This window comes from Bacillus rossius, chromosome 17, assembly GCF_032445375.1.
Source record: "Bacillus rossius redtenbacheri isolate Brsri chromosome 17, Brsri_v3, whole genome shotgun sequence".
NCBI classification, from domain to species: Eukaryota; Metazoa; Arthropoda; class Insecta; order Phasmatodea; family Bacillidae; genus Bacillus; species Bacillus rossius.
The window spans coordinates 26,039,487-26,059,742 of record NC_086344.1 but is presented as its reverse complement, the minus strand read 5'-3'; the positions used below and the strand labels follow the sequence as shown (position 1 = coordinate 26,059,742).

The 20,256-nt window shown below is 36.7% G+C and overlaps 1 protein-coding gene across 1 annotated transcript in view; it reads right to left on the bottom strand.

Moving 5' to 3' along the window:
* The window catches only part of LOC134540852 (histone-lysine N-methyltransferase NSD2), a 95,876-nt gene extending 75,620 nt beyond the window's left edge, over positions 1–20,256 (bottom strand). The window contains exons 1-4 of the mRNA XM_063383849.1: positions 19,980–20,256; positions 18,786–19,534; positions 9,649–9,785; positions 8,180–8,289 (exon numbers count right to left, since the gene is read on the bottom strand). Coding sequence (XP_063239919.1) covers positions 8,180–8,289; positions 9,649–9,785; positions 18,786–19,479 — 941 coding nt within the window. The 5' untranslated portion in view covers positions 19,480–19,534; positions 19,980–20,256. The remainder of the gene's footprint in view (positions 1–8,179; positions 8,290–9,648; positions 9,786–18,785; positions 19,535–19,979) is intronic.

Here is a 20,256-nt window from a genome sequence, read left to right as displayed (position 1 = left end):
ACGTGCAGAAAATATTTTCTATGTCTGTTCCTATGACTCCGCTCACACATGCACAAAACACTGCTTTTCTGCAAGCAAGGTGTTGTTGCTACTGTGGAGGAAAGTTTGGAGGGGTCGTAAAGAAAGTTCGTGATCATAATCACTTCACCGGCGAATTTATTGGACCTGCATGTAATGACTGCAACCTTCTCAGGCGCAGACCAAAAAAGATGATTGTGTTCTTCCACAACCTGGCGTACGACCAGAACTTCATTATCAGGAAGTTGGGGTACGACACTAAAGACATCTTCATCATTCCTAATTCGGAAGAGAAGTTGATAACTTTTTCCAAGAAGTTGCATGATAAGTTCAGCATTCAGTTTGTCGATACGTTCCGTTTCATGAGTCGGGGTCTTGCTTCGCTCGCAGAGTTCTTGCCTGCAGACAAGTTTGTCAGTACTGCTGAGTTTTTCGCTCCTGATGAGTTGGAGTTGGTTACTCGCAAGGGAGTCTTCCCCTACGACTTCGTTGATTCTTTTGCTCGACTAGACGATACTAGTCTTCCATCTATCGATGAGTTCTTTAATATTCTGACTGATTCTGGTATTTCCGAGGCGGATTACTCTCACGCACAAAATGTCTGGGACAAGTTTCAGTGTGCTACTTTGGGGGAGTACGCTGACTTGTACCTAAAGACGGATGTCCTGATTTTGGCGGACGTATTCGAGAATTTTCGCAGTCTTTGCTTGGAGACGTACAGTCTAGACCCGTCACACTACATTTCCTGTCCTGGGTTCGCTTTCGATGCGATGCTTCGCACCACAGGAGTACAACTCGAGCTTCTGACAGATTACGATATGTATATGTTTGTGGAAGCAGGTATTCGTGGGGGTGTAGCGCAAAGCATCAAACGTCATTGTGTGGGTAACAACAAATACGTTCCTGAGACACATGATGTGTCCAAGCCATCCACATATCTACAGTACATTGATGCAAATAATTTGTACGGGTGGGCGATGTCGCTGTCGCTTCCGATTCGACATTTCAAATGGTCAGACACATCTATTGATGTCATGACTATTCCAGAAAATTCTCCTATCGGGTACATTATCGAATGTGACGTGGAGTACCCTACTGAACTCCACGAAAGTCACAAAGACCTTCCGTTTCTCCCCATCAATCAATGTCCGCCCGGCTCCAAACAATCAAAGCTCATGACAACACTAGAAATTAAGGAACATTACATTGTACACTACAGAAACCTCCAGCAAGCAGTATCACATGGGTTGATAGTTACTAAGGTACACAGAGTCCTCCAGTTTGAGCAGTCGGCGTGGTTGGAGCCATACATTAAGCTCAACACCAATAAGCGCAAGGCTGCAGCCAACGAATTCGAGAAGGAGTTCTTTAAGCTCGTTGTAAACAGTACTTTCGGGAAACTGATGGAGAACAAGAGGCGGAGGCTCAAAATTGAGTTGGTATGTTCCGAGAAGCGGTTCAAGAAACTGGTGTGTCGTCCATCCTTCAAGGACCGCACAATGTATGAACCGAACTTGACTCTAGTCCATCTGAACCATGAGACCATAATTTTCGATAAGCCAATCTATGCCGGACTCGCAGTACTTGATCTCTCAAAAACACTCATGTACGACTTCCATTACAGCACAATGAAACCCAGATATGCAGAAAACATTCATCTGGCATACATGGACACCGATAGTTTCGTATACGAGATACAAACCGATGATTTCTACCATGACCTCAAAGCCGATCCTACACTCATGGAGAAGTTCGACACCAGCTGCTACCCTTCCGACCACCCTTGCTTCTCCCCCATCAACAAAAAGGTTGTCGGAAAGTTTAAGGATGAGTGTGGGGGGAAAGTGATGAGTGAGTTTGTCGGTCTGCGGGCCAAACTGTATGCATACAAGTGTGGTGACAAAGTTGAGAAGAAGGCCAAGGGTATCCAGCGGTGTGTGGTCAAAAACCGCATAACATTCAGTGACTACCTGGATGCCCTGCACGATCACCACACACGACGAGTAGCAGTTAGGGCCATACGCTCGAGGCAGCAGGTGCTCTATAGCGAGAGCACAAATAAGCTGGCCATAACATGGGAGGATGATAAGCGCCAAATATGTGAGGATGGCATCCATACGGTTCCCCACGGCTATGTTGGAGATGAATTATCTGTTGTATAGTTCCAGTCTTTTTGTTGTAAACAGTTTTCGTTTTTGTATATAGTTTCTGTTTTTTTATAGCTTTGTTTGACAAGTATATTTTTCTCTCCTTGAGGGTTTTGTTTTGTACAATATATTTCTTTGATTCAGTAAATATAATTTTACCTACATATCGCTTATTATTTTTTTTAATTAATGCCCTATATTCCTCAAGGTACTTATACTTAATTTGATATCGTAAAATGATCATGTAATTAGACACAAACACCTAAAATATCTGTTTCCATGCAGCTTTTAAACACAGGAACGCAAACACGAACACTAAGAAATGATATTATACACAAACACCTAAATATCTGCTTCCATGCAGTTTTAAACACGAATACACAAACATTAATTTATTTAGTATGTTTACATGTATGATAGGACTATGAAAAATTTCTGGTCAGCTAAGATGGAGTAATAAATGTTTTTTAAATTATCATTACTTTAACTAACGCATCCACAACGACAGTATTGATAACATATATTTTAGTTAAAACCTATAAGTGATAAGACTTTAAGAAAAAATGTCGGTTACAACAACAAAGTGACTGTGGATTTTGTGGATCTTGTGGATTCTGTGGATTTTGGTCTATAAGGTTCATAACAATGTTGGTAGAGAATTGTAACTCGACCTTACATACACTAACATACTTTAGAAACCTACAACCGATGACGACACCCACCAGATGAAATCAAGATGGTAGTCTCCACTAAATAAGATGGCTGCCTCCAGCAGACAACGATGGTATATTTTTTTTCCTGATTTTCTAAGTCAATAATTATGATTTTCCAAGATGGTGGATGTAACGAAAAATTGTAACAGGAATGAGTGGGGTGTTCGATGACGATGTCATTGTAACAGAGGGGTGGGGGTGCTAGATGATGTATTTGTAATTTAGAGGAGTGGGGTGTTCGATGCGTAGGTTTTTAATTAAAATTTTATTAAATAATGTTTTTAATTTTATTTTAAAATTTTGATTATTTAATTATTTTAAATTTTTTTCATTAAAATCGGATAATAAATAAAGATTTTCAAGATGGCGGACGAAACTCAAAATGGCGGAATGATCTAGAAAACAAAATGGAGGAAAGTTCTAGAAAAACAAAATGGCCTCCGGGTTCAAAGGTCAAGGTCAAATCCAAGATGGCTGCAGGAAGTGATGTAATCCAAGATGGCCGCCGGAAATGACGTAATCCAAGATGGCCCCCGGAAATGACGTAATCCAAGATGGTCGCCGGAAGTGACGTAAACCAAGATGGCCGCCGTGGCTCCCCGGCTCCCCCACCACCCACCGGTGTCCCCATACATACTATAATTACCTACTTACCAAAATGGATGTACTAAATAGATGGAAATTTTTTTTTATATTGCTACAATTATTAGTAACTTATTTTTACATTATGACATTAGAACATTTGACTAATGTACATATATATATATGTGCTGATTTATTTTTATTGTTCCTAGTAGTTAGAAATGCTTATTACAAATTATTATATTCTTAAAGTGCATTATGTATCAGTCAAAATGACACCTTTTTTGTGAAGTGAGAATCATTGAACAATTAAGCAACGTAATTGTTGAAAATTCTATCTTTATGAATGAACAAGAGTTCATAAAATACAAAAACACCACCATCTAAAACTATTGTTTTAAAAACGAAATTGGTTTGATAATAAAACTATAAAATCTTGTCTCTAGTAATATGTCACCAATTTAAAAAAAATAGTGTTAAGTACAAGCACAAGTGCACATTACAAATATAATGAAAACATAGAATAATAAAATGTTTCACATAGGAAAATTTTCTTGCCTTTCTACTATGGACAATTTTGGGTTTTTAAATAATATAACAGTGTTACACGCAGGAACACACTAACAAGTATCCTACTGTTGCACAAAAAAATAATAATAATTTTCTTTTAAATTATCTTGACTGAGTTATATGTGCACCATATTAAAACATTAAGTTGGAGAATAAATTCATGAAACTAAAACATGCATGCAAAAATGTGATCACTTAGCATCTACACACATTTAAGTCCTTTAGAAAAGCAAAGCAGAATATTAAATGGTTTCACACCAATTTCAAATCAAAGAACAAATGAATAATTCTAGCTTATAATAATAATAATAATAATAATAATAATAATAATAATAATAGACAAAATTAAAGCTACTCAGTTCCAATATAAATCTACAGGTTCTTGTTTTATAGAGTTAGTAATTTCAAAAAAAAGCTGAAGCATTTACTATGAAATGAGTACATGCTGGCATATTCACTGAGCGGGGGTAGAGAGTTATCTACCTCACTGCTTCAAAAACTCAGGCCCATAGCCAACTGACAACCATGCTGATTGGCACAGCGAAGAACACACAAACCAATACAAGAACTGAACCACCATGAACAACCAAGACCCGAAATTTTAACCCACACACCAAAAGTGCAGGGAAGAAAGGTTTGATTCAACCTTTATCAACAACAAAACTATAAACAGGCTGTTTTTTTAAAACTGCAATGAGGCTTGAAGTTGTAAAGCAAAGAGGAATAAAATCACTTCTAATTAACTTACAAAAATATTATCATTAAAACTGATTATAAATATATACAATATTTTCGCTCAGTATTTTTCCAGTGTTTATGCAAAATCCCCCTGTATCCTTCACCAAAGATAACTATCACTATATATCAATCATTCATTTCAGAAAGCCTTGTTCTCTGGGTACCTAGGACCTCAAATCTTCAAGGTCAACAGATCCTGATGGCACGCCCAATTTCATTTTAAAATTCACTCTAACATACTAGTAGCTCTTTTGAATCATTTATTTCATTCCAGTTTAAATTCCTAAGTTTTTCCCCCCAAATAAATGGAAAATACCCAAAGTAACCTATTCATAAAAACGGCTCTAAATTAAATGTCTCCAATTACCGAACCATATCCTTACTAAGTGGATACACTAAAATCACAAAACAAAAAAAAAAAAAATCAAATTTTTAAGTAAATAATAAATTGTCCACTAATCAACATAGATTCAAACCAGGAATGACTACTTCCACCAACTTAATTGTTTCCTTAATCCTAATGCTATTTTGATCTTGCTAAAGCTTTTGACACAGTCGATCATTCAAGTTTTCTTGGAAAGTTATCACACTTGGGTACTAGTGAAAAAATAAGTCAAATGGTTCTCCAGCTATTTAAATAACAGATCCTTTTTATGTATCAAATTAACAACAAAATTTCCTCCCAGTCTGAAGCGAGCTCAGGAGTCCCTCAGGGAGATACATTGTCACCTCTACTTTGTAACATATTTATTTTGATATTTCCCGAGTTTTAAACCACACCACAGTTGTCTTTCCACTGATGATCTAAAAATTTATAGAACAATCACAACACTCCAAGACCGTCAACGAATTCAAAACGATATAAATTAAATTTTTTTGTGATGCAAATGGAATTTAGTTACTCTTAACAATAAAAAAAAAAAAACCAAAATTATTTATTTTAAAAGGAAATATAAAACCTCTTATTTATGACTACAAATTAGACAAAGATTCTATTTCCAAAACATCATTGATAAAAGCCCTTAGCATCACTTCAGACTCAAAATTATACTTTCACCAACATGTTGAATATTTAATTTATAGTTCCTGAAGAACACTTGCCTTAATTACATACATCACATTTCATGCTACTAATTCCACTTACATTCTTTAACTTTATGTTAATTAGAATTAAATTAGAATGCCCTTTAATTTGAAACAGCATTAACAGATCCGATAATAATAAAATTAAAGATGTTCAAAAAAAATTATCAAATTTTTAACCCTAAATATTTCTTCCTCAACCTTCTTTAACTTCTGTTTCAGATTGTAGAGCGAATTAAGATACACTTTTTGCTTTTAACTGTTATAATACTAGAATCAAATGTAACTATATTTTAGATAATCCTGGCCTTAGAGTGCCCCAATTCAACAGCTGCTTAGTCGTTTCCTTGTGTACAGTCCACAATAATAATGATAGTATCTACAGATTAATTTCAAACTCAAAGTTGATTTGAAATTTCGTTAGTTAAAACAAAACCTATAATTCCTGTAACCTTCTGATTAGCTTTACAAACCCTATTACTTTATTTATCCTTAATTTGTTATTAGTTGTTGTGATATTTAACTGTTGTTTTTGCTTGTCCATTGTCTTTATTAGAATCAAAATACTTATACTTAGCTTGTGCTCAACTATCTATATTTTTTGCTGCTATGTTAATGTTAAGTCACTATTCTATTTTTTTCATTTGTTGTGAGTATTTTTCTGTCCTTTCATTGTATTTTTGTTTTCGTGTGTGTACCTGTAATAGTCATGGTAAAAAAAACACCTTTTTTTAAATAAAAAACCAAACAAATCTTTTTTTAAAATTTAAATCAGCTTTTTTTATTACATTATTTATTTTAGTTCTCAGCATGTTCAGATGAAAGCCATACAACATCCTGCTTTCTGCCACTCATGTTGAGCACCAGAAAAGTTATAACATCAAAGAACAGAAGTCCAGCAAATCTGCACGTCTGACTGGGACTAAACCACAGAAAAGGTATTTCCCCACAGGATGAGGAGTCTCCATAGAATGAATGTTTCCCACTGAATAAGGATTTACAGTACAGTCGGGGATTTCTCACAAAGGAGGATATTTTTTTAAAAAAATAATAAATTTATTTAATTTTAAAGTAGTATTTAGCTGGGTAAAATTTACATCTTAATCAGACAATTTAAACGATAAGATCTAGATTCGTACATAGTTTTTTTTTGTTCCTGTAAATCACAAGAAATAAAAATGAGCAAACTTTTGTTGTTATTAGAATGGAATCATACCTTTCATTAAAAAAAAATTAGGATATTCTATTTAAAAATACTTAATTTAATTTTTTTTTTTAAATAAAACTCACTTGGTTTAAACTGTGGTTTAAATCAACCAACCCTGGTACCAGTCCCTGTAAGAAAGTACCCAGTTGCCCAGTTGTCCAGTTACTGTAGTGCCTATGCGATGGGTTCCTCCCCCCCTCCAGGTATTGCCAGCCTGTCTGGTGCATAATGGCTGGCAGCGGTCACATTCTTGGACTGACTAAAGTGGTCATGTGTTTTATCTTTTAGTCATGCCCAACACCAAAGTCCCTAGCGACTGGTGGTGGGCTTGTGACAAATTAAAAATAAATAAATAACATGCATGCAGCCAAAATTTATTTTAATTTATTGGTTTCTTTGTAGTTTTAAAATGCCTACGAAAGGCAAGAATGCCTTAGATGAAAGGCACAAAACAAATCCTTAAATACCATCCACAAAACTACAAAAACACACAGGTTTAAAGACATGAAATAATAATAATAATAATAATAATAATAATAATAAAGTACACAAAAATAGACAACACTAAAAACAAAACTGGACAATACATGAAGTAAAGACTCATTGATTTGATCATAGATTAGAGATAAATGATATAGAGTAGAGAATTTAAGTATTATTAATATTTTCTTTGTATTAGATTTATTGTTAATTGAGGGAATTAAGCTATTATATTTATTGAAGTTTATATTATATACATGTATTTTTTTAAGTATATAACATTGGTTCATTATGACTGTGTTTTCTAGAAAATAACTACATTTATAATATTTATCAAACATGTCTCTTTTTGATGACAAATAGCCAAGAAGGGAGTGGAAATCTACATTTTTAAAAAAAAATTTTTGATTTACGATTTTGATAGTTTCATTTGCACTTTTTTCAAGTTTTTCAATTTTAATTTGTACTTTATGAAGTTTTTTTTACAGTCAAATTCAGGCTCACCCTGCAACCTGCATACTTCTAAAACTAAGAAGTAACATTCATGTGACATGGGCAGACCTTCCCCGTTAAAGACAAATCCGGAGTGACACAAAATTATATTATCTAATCACACTTCTCACGCCTTGAACATTTCTTACCGTGTTAATGAGTGCACAGCTTCCGACTCACACACTGCAGTGTCCCACTTTGGTTTTGACGACGGCCTGACTATGTAAGGGTCACGCAGCTTCCGGTACTTGCATTTGAACTAGAACACACACACACACAAATTATTACATTCACACATATATTATGCTTTACCTGAAATTTTTTTGTTTATCATTACGTTCATGCATGTACACAGTAGCCATAGCGAGCGTAGACCGATTGGCAGTACGGGGAGACAAAAATAATTTGTGGGCGAGAGTAGATAGAAAACGAAAGAGGGAGAAAAATTTTTTTACGAAGAGATAAATAAATGCTATGGAGTACCATTTACAATAATTTTAATTCAGATTGGGGACAGACCAAGGTTCAAGTTTTGGGAGAGACAATTTGGGCAGTGAAATGCAAAGGAAGGGTGGAGGGGGGGAGGGGGGGAGGGGGGGGGGGGTGGTTAAGAGAATGACCGAAACGTTTGGGGTGGTAAAATGGAGGGTTGGATATTTGAAAATTAATAGCCACTTAGGCCATTTAAACATATTTCTGACATGCTAAAAAGTCATTGTTTCTACATACCTCCACTTATTTTTAGTTAAAGGAGTTATGGAAGAGGGTTGGGGGGGGGGGGGGGGAGATCGCCGTTACTACCGCCACTGATCCCGACGAGTTAAAGGATGCAAACCTTTGTTTTTGCACCCATTTAACCAAATTCCCAAATTCCAAGCAAATGAAGTAGCGAGCTCAGCTAGTAGATAAATACATGTAAGGTACCTTTCATAACTTAGGCTATATACAATACTAGCTGAAGTACCTGGCGTTGCTCAGGCTAATCACATCAATAATATAAGGAACATCACTACCAAGTTTTAAGTCTGTAGGACATACATACATTTGAAAAAGGGAAATTTTGAATTTAAAGTCCCATTGATTGCACAATTTCAGTGCATCAAGGCTATGCGGTCAGCAAAACCAGGACACCAATCTTCAGCTTCATTTTGTGGGAAAGCAGGTAACCCCTGGACAAGACGTGATGGACGCACCAAACGATAGCACGTTACAAATTAAAGGCAGGACAAAGTTCTGTTATTAGTGCCTTTGGTTGGCTAGCAGCAGCAAGCTTCACTAAGCGGATGGGTTTCGCCAAGGAGAAGGACACGAAGTTGCCAGACCTTACCATACGACCGTGTGGCGGACACAGAGAAATGACACAAACTCACTGTTTGTGTCTCTTATGACCTACCTCCTATGATTTTCTATTATAAAACTGAATTTACCTCTTTTTACACTCCGTTAGGAAAGGGATTTCATAATTAGATGTAGTCTATGTCACACTCCAGACCATAAACAACTTCAAAAAAATCACGTTGATCCGTTGCTCAGTTGCTGCGTGAAAGAAACAAGACAAACACACTCTCGCATTTATAATATCAGTAGGGAGTTCCAAGACGAGGTGAGTGGGACAAACCTTGTGGATCATCTCGTCGCAGAGCTTGTTGAAAGCGTCGAGGCCTTCGTACGCACGCATGGCGCTGGACGACAGCCAGCTCCGGCGACCTTTGTCGCCGTAGAACTGAACGTGGATCAGCAGGCGACATCTCAACCCTGGAAATATTTATTGATTCACTCACTTTGTCACTACAGGCCAACGTAACAAAACAGTGTTTTTTTTTTTGCTTCACCAATTTCACGACTATTTCAAGACCTGAAGTAGCTTGGCTTCTGGGTTGTAGCCGTGTCCTTGGCGAATAATTCACCGACGTTTCGGCCGACATTGCAGTCGCCATTACCAGGGAGCAGTTACGTAATGGTAACTGTAGGTAACTGCTCCCTGATGATGGCGACTGCAATGTCGACCGAAACGTCGGTGAATTATTCGCCAAGGACACGGCTACAACCCAGAAGCCAAGCTACTTCAGACAATGGCCGTGAAAGCCTGCGAATATTATTTCAAGATCTCTTGATAAGTTTTCGTTACAAAAAACAGTAGTGTCTCGATTAACTGAACTTCCATTAACCAATGTTTCATCATGCCAACCTAAAGTTAAATTACCAGTAAACACTATTGAATAATTTGCTTAAGGACCTAGATAATGATCTAACCGCTGTTGAAAGCCTAGTGAAAATTAACCTTGAAGATGCCATCTACCGATTGTACAAATCATGGAATGATGTTTAGGAATTTACATTAAATGTAAAAGCTGGAAAAACATCACCCCTAAAAATTATACTACCGGGCCAGCTGGAAACCACGACCATTATTTTATTTACTAGTTAGGTAGTTGTAAGATCCCCACGGCGCCCGTTGAAAAATGATAAATATAAAAAACACTTTAATATAAATGAAATATTTATTAAAAATTTTATAACTATGCAAAATGGTAAAAAATATTTGACAAAAGAATTGTTATTAATGAATAACTTCTTGAAAAACTACATTGTGTGTTAATTGTCTCTGGTCATTCAATAACCTTCCTCGCTGTGGAGTCGATTCAGTGTACGACAGGAATGGCAACCATATTGGCAGTGCGATTCGTACGAAGGTGCTCAATCGAATAGTTTGCAACAACATCAGCACGCTGCAATTTAAAAGTGCCTTCTACAGGTGCCGGCCCCACCAGCCAGGTATAGGACACTAGAGGCCCAGTGGGGTCGTTACCACAACGCCGAAATACCATAACGCTGAATGTCAAAATTGACCACAACACCGACAGCTAGAAAACTGCTGTGTACCACAACGCCGAAATAACAACTGAATGAAATTGTGTGTGTTTCTTAAATGTACCTTAACGCCGAAATACCACAATCAAACCTAACCTTACCTAACCTAACCTAACCTAGCGTAATATAACCTAACTTAACCTAGTCTATCCTAGCCTAACCGAACCTAGTCTAACTTAACCTAGTCTAACATAACCTAACCTTTGTGGCAGTCCTGCAATGATATTTGTCGGCGTTAGTGTATTTCGGCATTGTGGTAATTCGGCGTTGTGGTGCGTCCCCGGCCCAGTGAAGCGGGCACCAAAAATTACACATTTTCTTGGTTAAATAAACAACATTATTCAAAACTGACAGTGACAAAATAGATAAAGTACGAAACAAACTAATCAAAATTATACATTTAAATAGGAATTTAAATGAAAATGTAGATTTACACTCCCTACTTCAGTCTTCATCATTAAGAAGAGAAATATTACATGCACGATTTGTACATAATTGCTACAAAAATAAAAATAACCAAGATTATGATAATACTGGAATTAGAGTACCTACATTCAAAAGTCAAACTTTAATACGTTCACTAACCAGAAATAATGAAATTTTATACAGAAACTTCACAAATTTCAATAGGTATGGAAGGGACTTCCCTTTATAAGATAACAGAATAAATGTAAAAAAAATCTTACTATCCCATAGTTATTTTTCAGTTTTATCAAATGTCCAATATATGTGGTTTTTTCTTTGTTGTCTACTAACTGGTTTAGTGTCAATGTTTTTTTTTTCTGTAGTGGTATATTTTTTTATTGTCTGTTAGTTTTTGTTTTCTTTTTCTTTATGTATTAATGCTATTTGTATTGTGATGTCGCATACAAAGCCCTTACCTTCACTAGATATAAAACTTTGGCATAAATAATTTTATTATGATTTTTGTATCATTTTTCAATAATTGGTTAGGTTCTCGGTTTAAACAGTGTAAATAACAGCCGATTATATGTTTCAGAGGTAGTCATATGTTAGCAAAGTGCTCTATTTCTCATTAGTTCATGTTTTTAAGTATGTAAATTTACTTATTTTAAATGCCACAAAAATTTGTTATCACCTATTTGGCTTATCGGTTAATTGTAGTCATATATTTTCCGTTACTTGTTTTTTTATTACCTTTGTTTGAAAGCACGATGATGCAATGTGACTGTAAAATTACACCAACCAGTGCTAGAGAGGGAAAGAGTGAGGCAGATATACCCTGAAGTGTAAGAGAGACAGAAACTGTGGTTCCGGGACAAATGTACCATCAAAACTGGAAAGAGACAGAAAAGGGAAAGACCCTGGATATGTGTATGCAGAGTTGTTTCATTTCTTGTAACTTGTGCTTTGATTGGCTGATTGTCTGAAATTGGGTCTTACGGCTTGAATGTGATTGGTTGTGGGTGACACGTGACCATTTCCCTCCTTCGTGGACGGAGGTAGTCAGGTCGATAGCTACTAGTTAGTCATGGTGTGATCATGGTGCCGAATGGCCGAGTAAAGGCTATGGCTCAAAAAAAAAAAAAATGTAATTATGTAGTTGAAAAGTAAATTTCGCGGCTGCTGTCCGAGCGGTGCCGAATGATAAACATTTTTGGACTTTTTATCTAGAATTAGTTGACTGCAGTCATCTGTGTTAAGCCCGTAAAGGCCCTGCTACAATTGACTTGTCCCATGCAAATGTCCGTTGGACACTACTCGCCGATTGGTCCACGTGACCCTGTGATGTCATGTCTCTTGTCCCTTCGTCCCTATCCCACCGTATCCCATGCAGATGGCGAACTTTCATAATTTTGTCCCTTATTGATGTGTCCCATGCTGGAAGAACTTTAAAAACATGCGAACAAGAAGTAAACAAATATCGATGAAATGAAAAAAAAAAAAATGTAAATACATAAGCGTGCAGGAAAATAGTAGTGGTGTAGTATACAAAAATAAACAAAGTAATTTTAGTGAATTGTTTGTGAATTGACTACTGTGAAGCTAAAATGGAAGTAACTAAGGACGAGGTGGACGAGATATTAATAATTGCTGTTCAATTACGCCCGGAATTGTTCAACATCAAAGACAGAAACTTTAAAAACTATAATTATGCTCGTTGTTTACAAAACATTAATTTCTTTCGGGATTTTGTGGCCTCTCAAATAATAAACGGCCACAACACTTCAGAAATATAAAAAAGTAACGTTAAAATGTCTCCCAAAACTACTGCACTCTAGTGGTGGTATTTGAAATGTTTACATTTGGACAACTTGGGACATAACTGTTGTGGCAGCACATTTTCATGAGAGCATGGGCCAAACTGCCATGATGGACCAAGGGACCAAGGGACATGGCAATTGTAGCAGGGCCTTAATGAGCCAAACGTGATACGTTTTGTCCTTGTCCAAGTATGCAAGTGCTTTGGATTGTACCATGAGTTCGTGTGAAATCACGAGCTTTAATAGCAGCACTAAATAATCTTTTCACTGGATATTTCGGTTCCATTATAACATAAATTGTCTTTCTGGAAGCAACTAACTTTTGTTTTTGTTTTTACTATGTTTTGTGAATGATCTGGAACAGTGTTGTGGTCGGAAAATGACGGCCTTTGTGATGTGAATTTTGTGTAAAGGATAATAAAAAGCAGTAAAAATCCATCTTTGTTCGCTACAGACTATTTTCATCATGATCACCTAGAGCAACATTTTTACGAAATGTAAATAGTATTTACAAACTCAACAAATTTAAGTTTTTTGATGTATGTACAATTCAGACCAATTTCGAGCTAGCTGGGAGGCCTGTGTTGCAACAGCGTCTACCACCTAAGGCTATAAGCCGATGGTAAGTATGTAACAAAACATAAATAAATACATAAATCAAGTAAAATGATGGAAGAAGACACCAAGGCAGACCCAGGAGGTGGGAAGAGCAGATAGTTACAGGAGTGCAGGAGAGAGGAGAAAAATGGAACTGAGAGAAGTAGGAGGAATGGTGGGAGTGACCGGGAGTTAAGAGGCATTTTACTTCGCCGACCTGGTCGCAGGCTGGAAGCAGTTGAGGATGACGACATGACGATGGATGGCTTCTTAAAAATTAAAACTTCCATAATTTCCACCAACACTACCATTCATTTCATTACTTTTTTTTTTTGTGAATTTTTTTCCAGATAATGTTGACATCCCGTTCCTCTAATAAAAGATAAAATTGAGAGGGGGCTGAGAAAATGTAGATCCGTGTGTTGTCGTCGCCCTGTGCTCGTGCGTGTCCCTGGGGTACACACGGTCGACACTGCAGCAAAGGAAGGGTGCAGCCTTCCGCGCTGCAATCTCAGTATGCATGCGTGTGATGCGTTGCATGTTTTCTTGAGATATTTACGAGACCTAGCAGTAGCAGGAGTGGCATTCCCTCCCTCTGACCAACAAGCTGCAAAGTATCAGGGCTGCTTTCCACCACTACGGTGCCTTTTACTGATTTCAAGACATTTTCCGCATCTTTCTTTTTTCCTCTCTCCATATAACAAGAGTGTGTTTGCATATCAGAAGCAAAATGAAATTAAATTAGATCTAAGATTCCTTGGAACATACTTTTTTTTCATGATAGAAAGTCAAAACGTTTTAGGGGCAATTTTCACATGATTAAAGAGAAGCGTCTTTGAATATCTATACTTAACTAGCTATTGTACCCGGGCCATTTATTGACGAAGTTCAAAACTAAACTGTTATTATCGCATTTAGTTCGCTAGCTGCCGCGAGCTTCACTGAGGGACTGGTCTCGCCAATGAGAAGGATAGGAAGTTGCCAGACCTTACTATACGACCATGTGGCGGACATAGAGAAATGACACACAATCACTCTTTTTGTATATCTATGACCTATGATTTCCTGATATAAAAAAATTAATTTACCCATGGCGATTGGTTGAACGGTATATAAGCTGATGAGCTGCAGCACCATCTAGTGGAGGGTTACAAAAAACCTATATAGCATAAAAACCTTCTCATTAAAAAAACACTTTTGACGTGCCAACTTTCACGGTGATCGGTCAAACAGTGTCGGAGTTAACGCCATATTTACCAACATCCATTTTTACGCGTGTGACCATAATGTAGTAAGTAAGATGTCCAAAACAAAATGACAGCTAGAAAAAAGGCTGCTGGCAACTTGAATATTTTTGCAACTTTTAACACAGTTGATGTAATTATTTCCGGACTTTTGTTTCTGTGACCCGCTGGAAACCCTGTAAAGAGGATGCCGTGCTGAGTCGGTCCTGAACGAGGCAAGCACGCCTCCTCAAACAAACGGACACGTGACTCGCATAGAACCCAGCACAAATGTGGCGTCTGTAGCACTGCTGAGCAGGAGCCATGCCTTGCCGGAGCATCACAGGTTCATCTTAGCTCTCTGCATGTGGTACTTGGTGGAAGTCATTTTGTGAACCTATAACAATGGGCTGGAGTAATATTTGCGGGTTTAATGCACTGGTGGATACACAAACAAAAAACGGGGGGCATAGCGGCAAGGGCAAACCTTGAATCATGAACCTTGAATAATTTTTCGTATTTTCTCCTAATTCCTAATCATAATTTACCAAACTTACGAAAGTATTATTTTACTGCAGTGCTATAGATAATGGAATGTTTTTGAATGTCGCATGGAACAGAAACTACAGTGCTGCCATCTGTGGCAGATGACTTGAACCAAAGTTCGCAAAGACAAGGGAAATTTTGTAGCATTTACTATTCAGTGAATTTTAACAAGATAAGCAGTATTTAAATAAAACTGCTCGTCAAAAAATAAGACCCAAGGCCTGGGTTTAGTCTTATTCACTTCTATGGGAGCCATTTTCATATATATAGTTTAAAATTTCGCTCTGCTAATGCTAATGAAATGACTCAGTAGTCGACGTAGCTGCTCCAGCAGTGAATTCTGGTGGTGGGTGCCAAAACTGTGTGTGATTCACGTTCAGAAATCTAGTTGAAACACAATTTGCACACAGTTATCATGTTTGGCATTATTTTAGAGAATTATATGTAAGTTTTGTGTCAGAGTTTTCGTATCACAAGTGTATCTGCAACATGAGATGACATGAATTTGCTCATTACCAAGGTTCGAAGTTACACATTTCTGGTGACTGAAGGACTTTCTCACATTTTTTTTTTTCATGACCAAGCCAACCCTCCTTTCAATCTTCCTCACTCACTTCAGCCTTTGAATATATATACTGTATAGAAGTCGCGAGTGGATAGGATTTACTCTACGTTTTTCAGAAGCGTATGATGAGCAGCTTGGGAACTTCACCGCTGCAATGCGCTGCCGTAACGCCCTGTATCGTCTTAGTTGTTATTTACACGTTAGAGCGCAGCACTGTCGCCCGCTGTCATTCCCCGCACCCCCCACCTATCATTCACTGCAGCTTGAGTTCGTTCAACGGGAGGGGGAAGGGGTGTTTGAAGAGTTCGACACTTGCCCGCTAGGGACCACCACAAGTCGATGCCCTAGAGATGGTGGCGATTGCGGCGGTGAATTAACCAACTACCTCAAAACCGTATTAGAAATTTTAACCTGGGCTGGCGACTTCTATACAGTATATATATTCAAAGCTTCAGCTCACTGTGTCATTTTGTATGTTTTACTAAAGTTAGCAGGATTCCCACTCTCTTACCCTAGACAACTTCCTTTATTTTTCAGTTTCCCCTGTCCATACAGGCTTTTTCCCCAGTCTCAATTATCAATCTTGCAAGGTAACATAGATTGTCATTAAAATATTTACAGGAATATTTTTATAAAGATATACGAAAATACAAATGAAATACCTTATCTTTCTACATAGTTTCCTTAATCAGAAATACATTTCCTCCATCGGATAGGAAGCTTTCAAATCCCATCATGAAAAAAAGATGGTTAACCCAGTAGCCAACTATGCATGAACTGTTCGGCCATAGCGTCATCTTCAAATATTTCCCCCCTTATGCATACTTCAGTGAACCAAACATATGGTAGTCACCTTGAAAATGCAATTTTATATTATGTATGACCATGCACTACAACACCATCTAAAAATAAATTATTTCACAGTATGGGTGATGGCAAACTAGAGCATGACAATTTCCCCCTCAAATTACTATCACTAAGGAATTTTCATGACTTTTCCAGGGTTTAAAATAAAATCATTGACTTTCCCTGACCAATTTTGACTTCTCTGACTTTTCACAGTCTCTCCAGAATGTGAACAAAGGTAACCACATGGTTGGCTAATTTTAATAAATTATTGAATAACCTTACTATTAATGCAAAAAAAAAATATTCACTTCACTTAGATGTAAAAATGTTTCAATTCAACTAAAGATCAAAGAATTTAACAAATATTAAATTTTAAGAACTAACAATCAAACAGTCCTATATTCTATTACAATTTACTAAATACAATTTAAATTGAATTTTAAAATAAAAGAGTTTGTATGGTTTTAAATCATTAACAAATGTTAATAACAAAAATAAAATGTTAACAAGGTAGGTAACCATCTAATACAATCTCTTTGATTCATATTCAATAACAATGATTAATTATGAAATTAAAGGTTAGGTTTAGATTAGGGTCTATGTTTAAGTATAAACAAGATAATTTATTTGGGTTTGTAGCAACTGTGTCACAGCCAGGCTGTGAATCCTAGGTTGTATGCTATTACAGTAGTGCCTTGATTAACAAAGTTAAGGTGTACTGCAGTAAAAAAATAAGCAAAATCTTGGATGACCCAGATAAAATAAGAAAATCATTTTGATTTTTCAACTAGCACAATGGTCTCAGTTTTCAAGGTGACATTTTCTCAGATTTTCTTCATTGTAGATTCTATAAGTAACTCCATGATTTGCCTAACAAGTAAATGGTATCTTTGAGGTTAATTTTCTTTGAATTTTCAGCAAGTCAGAGCACTCACTGTCTAGGTCCTAAAGCAAATGTTTCAAGTCATTTGCTGGTATTGACACTTTAGGTCGGTGTGGATGATAAAAGCTCGGTTAGTCGACACACTACTGTAACACATTGTCATATTTCTTTAATCCCACTTCTAGGATAACAAGTAGGTCAAACAAAGTCATCCATTAAAATACCTAAACGTTAAATAAATAGCAAATAAGTTATAAGTTAGTCCATTGTTATTGCATTTTCTCTTGAAATTTTGCATTCTCTATAGTTATTTTTTGTTTTATTTATTGTGCCTACACCAACAATTCCAACATAAAAAAGGTTAATCATGTTTGAAATATTGTCATCAATACCAAAGGTAAGCTATATTTAAGTCAACTATAAAAATGAGTGTGCCACTCCATAAAATCGTAGGTATGGTACTTAGGTTTATCAGACTATATTATAAATACACTAATTTTGATATAAATGGTTACAATGGAGTATCTACATTAGCCTTAGACAAGCAAACAATACCTTAAATTGATTTGCAAACATAACAAAACTGATCAGCTTTGGACAAGTTGTTTAACTTTTCATAAATTCTTGTCTCCCAAAAAACAGCAACTAATCCACAGACAATCAAATTGTAGATGGTTGGAATTTGAGGTAAGAAAAGTTTATGTCACTAAATTGACGTGAATGCAACATTATAAATATTGTGTGCAGTACATTTGAGTTCGTAATGTGACATTTTACTATGGGTATGTACTATTTACTCATGGTAGGTACTGTATGTGATGCAGTAGATCACGTAGAAACACACTGTAATAAAACAGTTATGTATAGGTACATGGTAGATCATGGATTTTGGATAAACACACAAACTAAATATAATATAACCTTCTTTGATTGGGCACACACATAACACAAGATGTAAACTTAGGTCATGGTGCTGCGAGTACAATAGGTACTTACCTCGCAAACCTATCTTCTTGAATGTCTGCACCGCAGGGTCCACGGTGACAATGCAGGGCCAGTAAGGGTGACTGCCCACCCGTGCCCACGCCAGATCTCCCGGCATCCACTTGCACTCCGGCATGTCGTTAAAACTCGACAGAATGGCGCCACTCACGTCCCTGCTGAAGCCTTTGAAGTTCTCCGTCTGAGGACTGAATATGATGTTGCATAGCTCCCTGTAGGTTCTGGATAGGTTTTCCGCGCTCGTGTCCAGATCCGTGGTCGCGATGTCACTGGCCAATCCACTGGGCGACTGCAAGTTCTTCCTGGGTGTAGAAGTCTTGCTAGAGGTGCCACTGGTTTTCTGCGGCGTGCAGAAAATGCTCAGCCCAAGTATTGCACCAACTTTCTTATCGGTCGAAAAGAAGTCCTCATCTATCTTTGGTTTGTGAATTCGCCCGTAACGGCTTTTTGAAAGTGGTGAAGACTTTGATTCTGTTGTTATATCACTCGCATACACTCCCATAACTTCTGTTTCGTCATACTCTTTTTTGAGGTTATCTTCGATCAGGCCATCTGGTTGGAGTTCTAATTCATCATTGGAATCATCACACAAATCCAATTTTATAGTGTCTGTCAATTCCGAATCAGAGTTCATCATTAATGAGGATTTAAATCCTATACAATCAGCATCAACAATTTCACCACTCATGTTTCAAATTCGAAAAAAACACTCATGAACACCTACATGTTACTTTTAATCACACCTGCAAAGAAAAAGAAAATATATACATATTAGAGGATTGTAATGTTTTTATGCGGTGATGTACCATCATTATTCAGAATATTATGAACAAACATATAGAAAACACAATTTCTCCGGAACCTACTTGCTTTCATTGTGCTTCCTCATGCCTGGCACAATCATTTTTCAAGCATGAACACTATCTCAATCGTTTACACTCAAATCTCAAGGAAATTAAGCCCTAAAAAATACTTAAAATAGGAGAATTCTTAAAAGTTAACAATACATACCCCACTGGTGCATTAAATAACAAAATAAAACGAAATTAATAAACAATTTTCAGATTCTAGCAGAAGGTGTTAATTTTTTTTTCGCATCTACACAACTGTTTTATGTTGCAGTTGTTGAGTTTTTTACTGTGGTGAGTATAACCATTGTAATAATATTCTAATATTAATATTACTTACGTCAATGATGCGTAATCAACAACAGTCCCAATCATAAAACAACTTTGCCTAATCATTAGACAGCTTGTTAGATTCCACCGACCTCACACACACACTACTGTGCACATGCACAAACATAAACCTTTGGGCGCATGAGCCGACACAAGCCGTTCTTTCCCGCGTTTTCAGTTACTATAAATAGTGGCTTTCTGTTAATTTTAAACTTTTCAATTTTGCTTAAGGTAACTTGTTTAATTCGCGAAGAAGTATATCAGACAGTATTTGTTGCTTAAGTGGA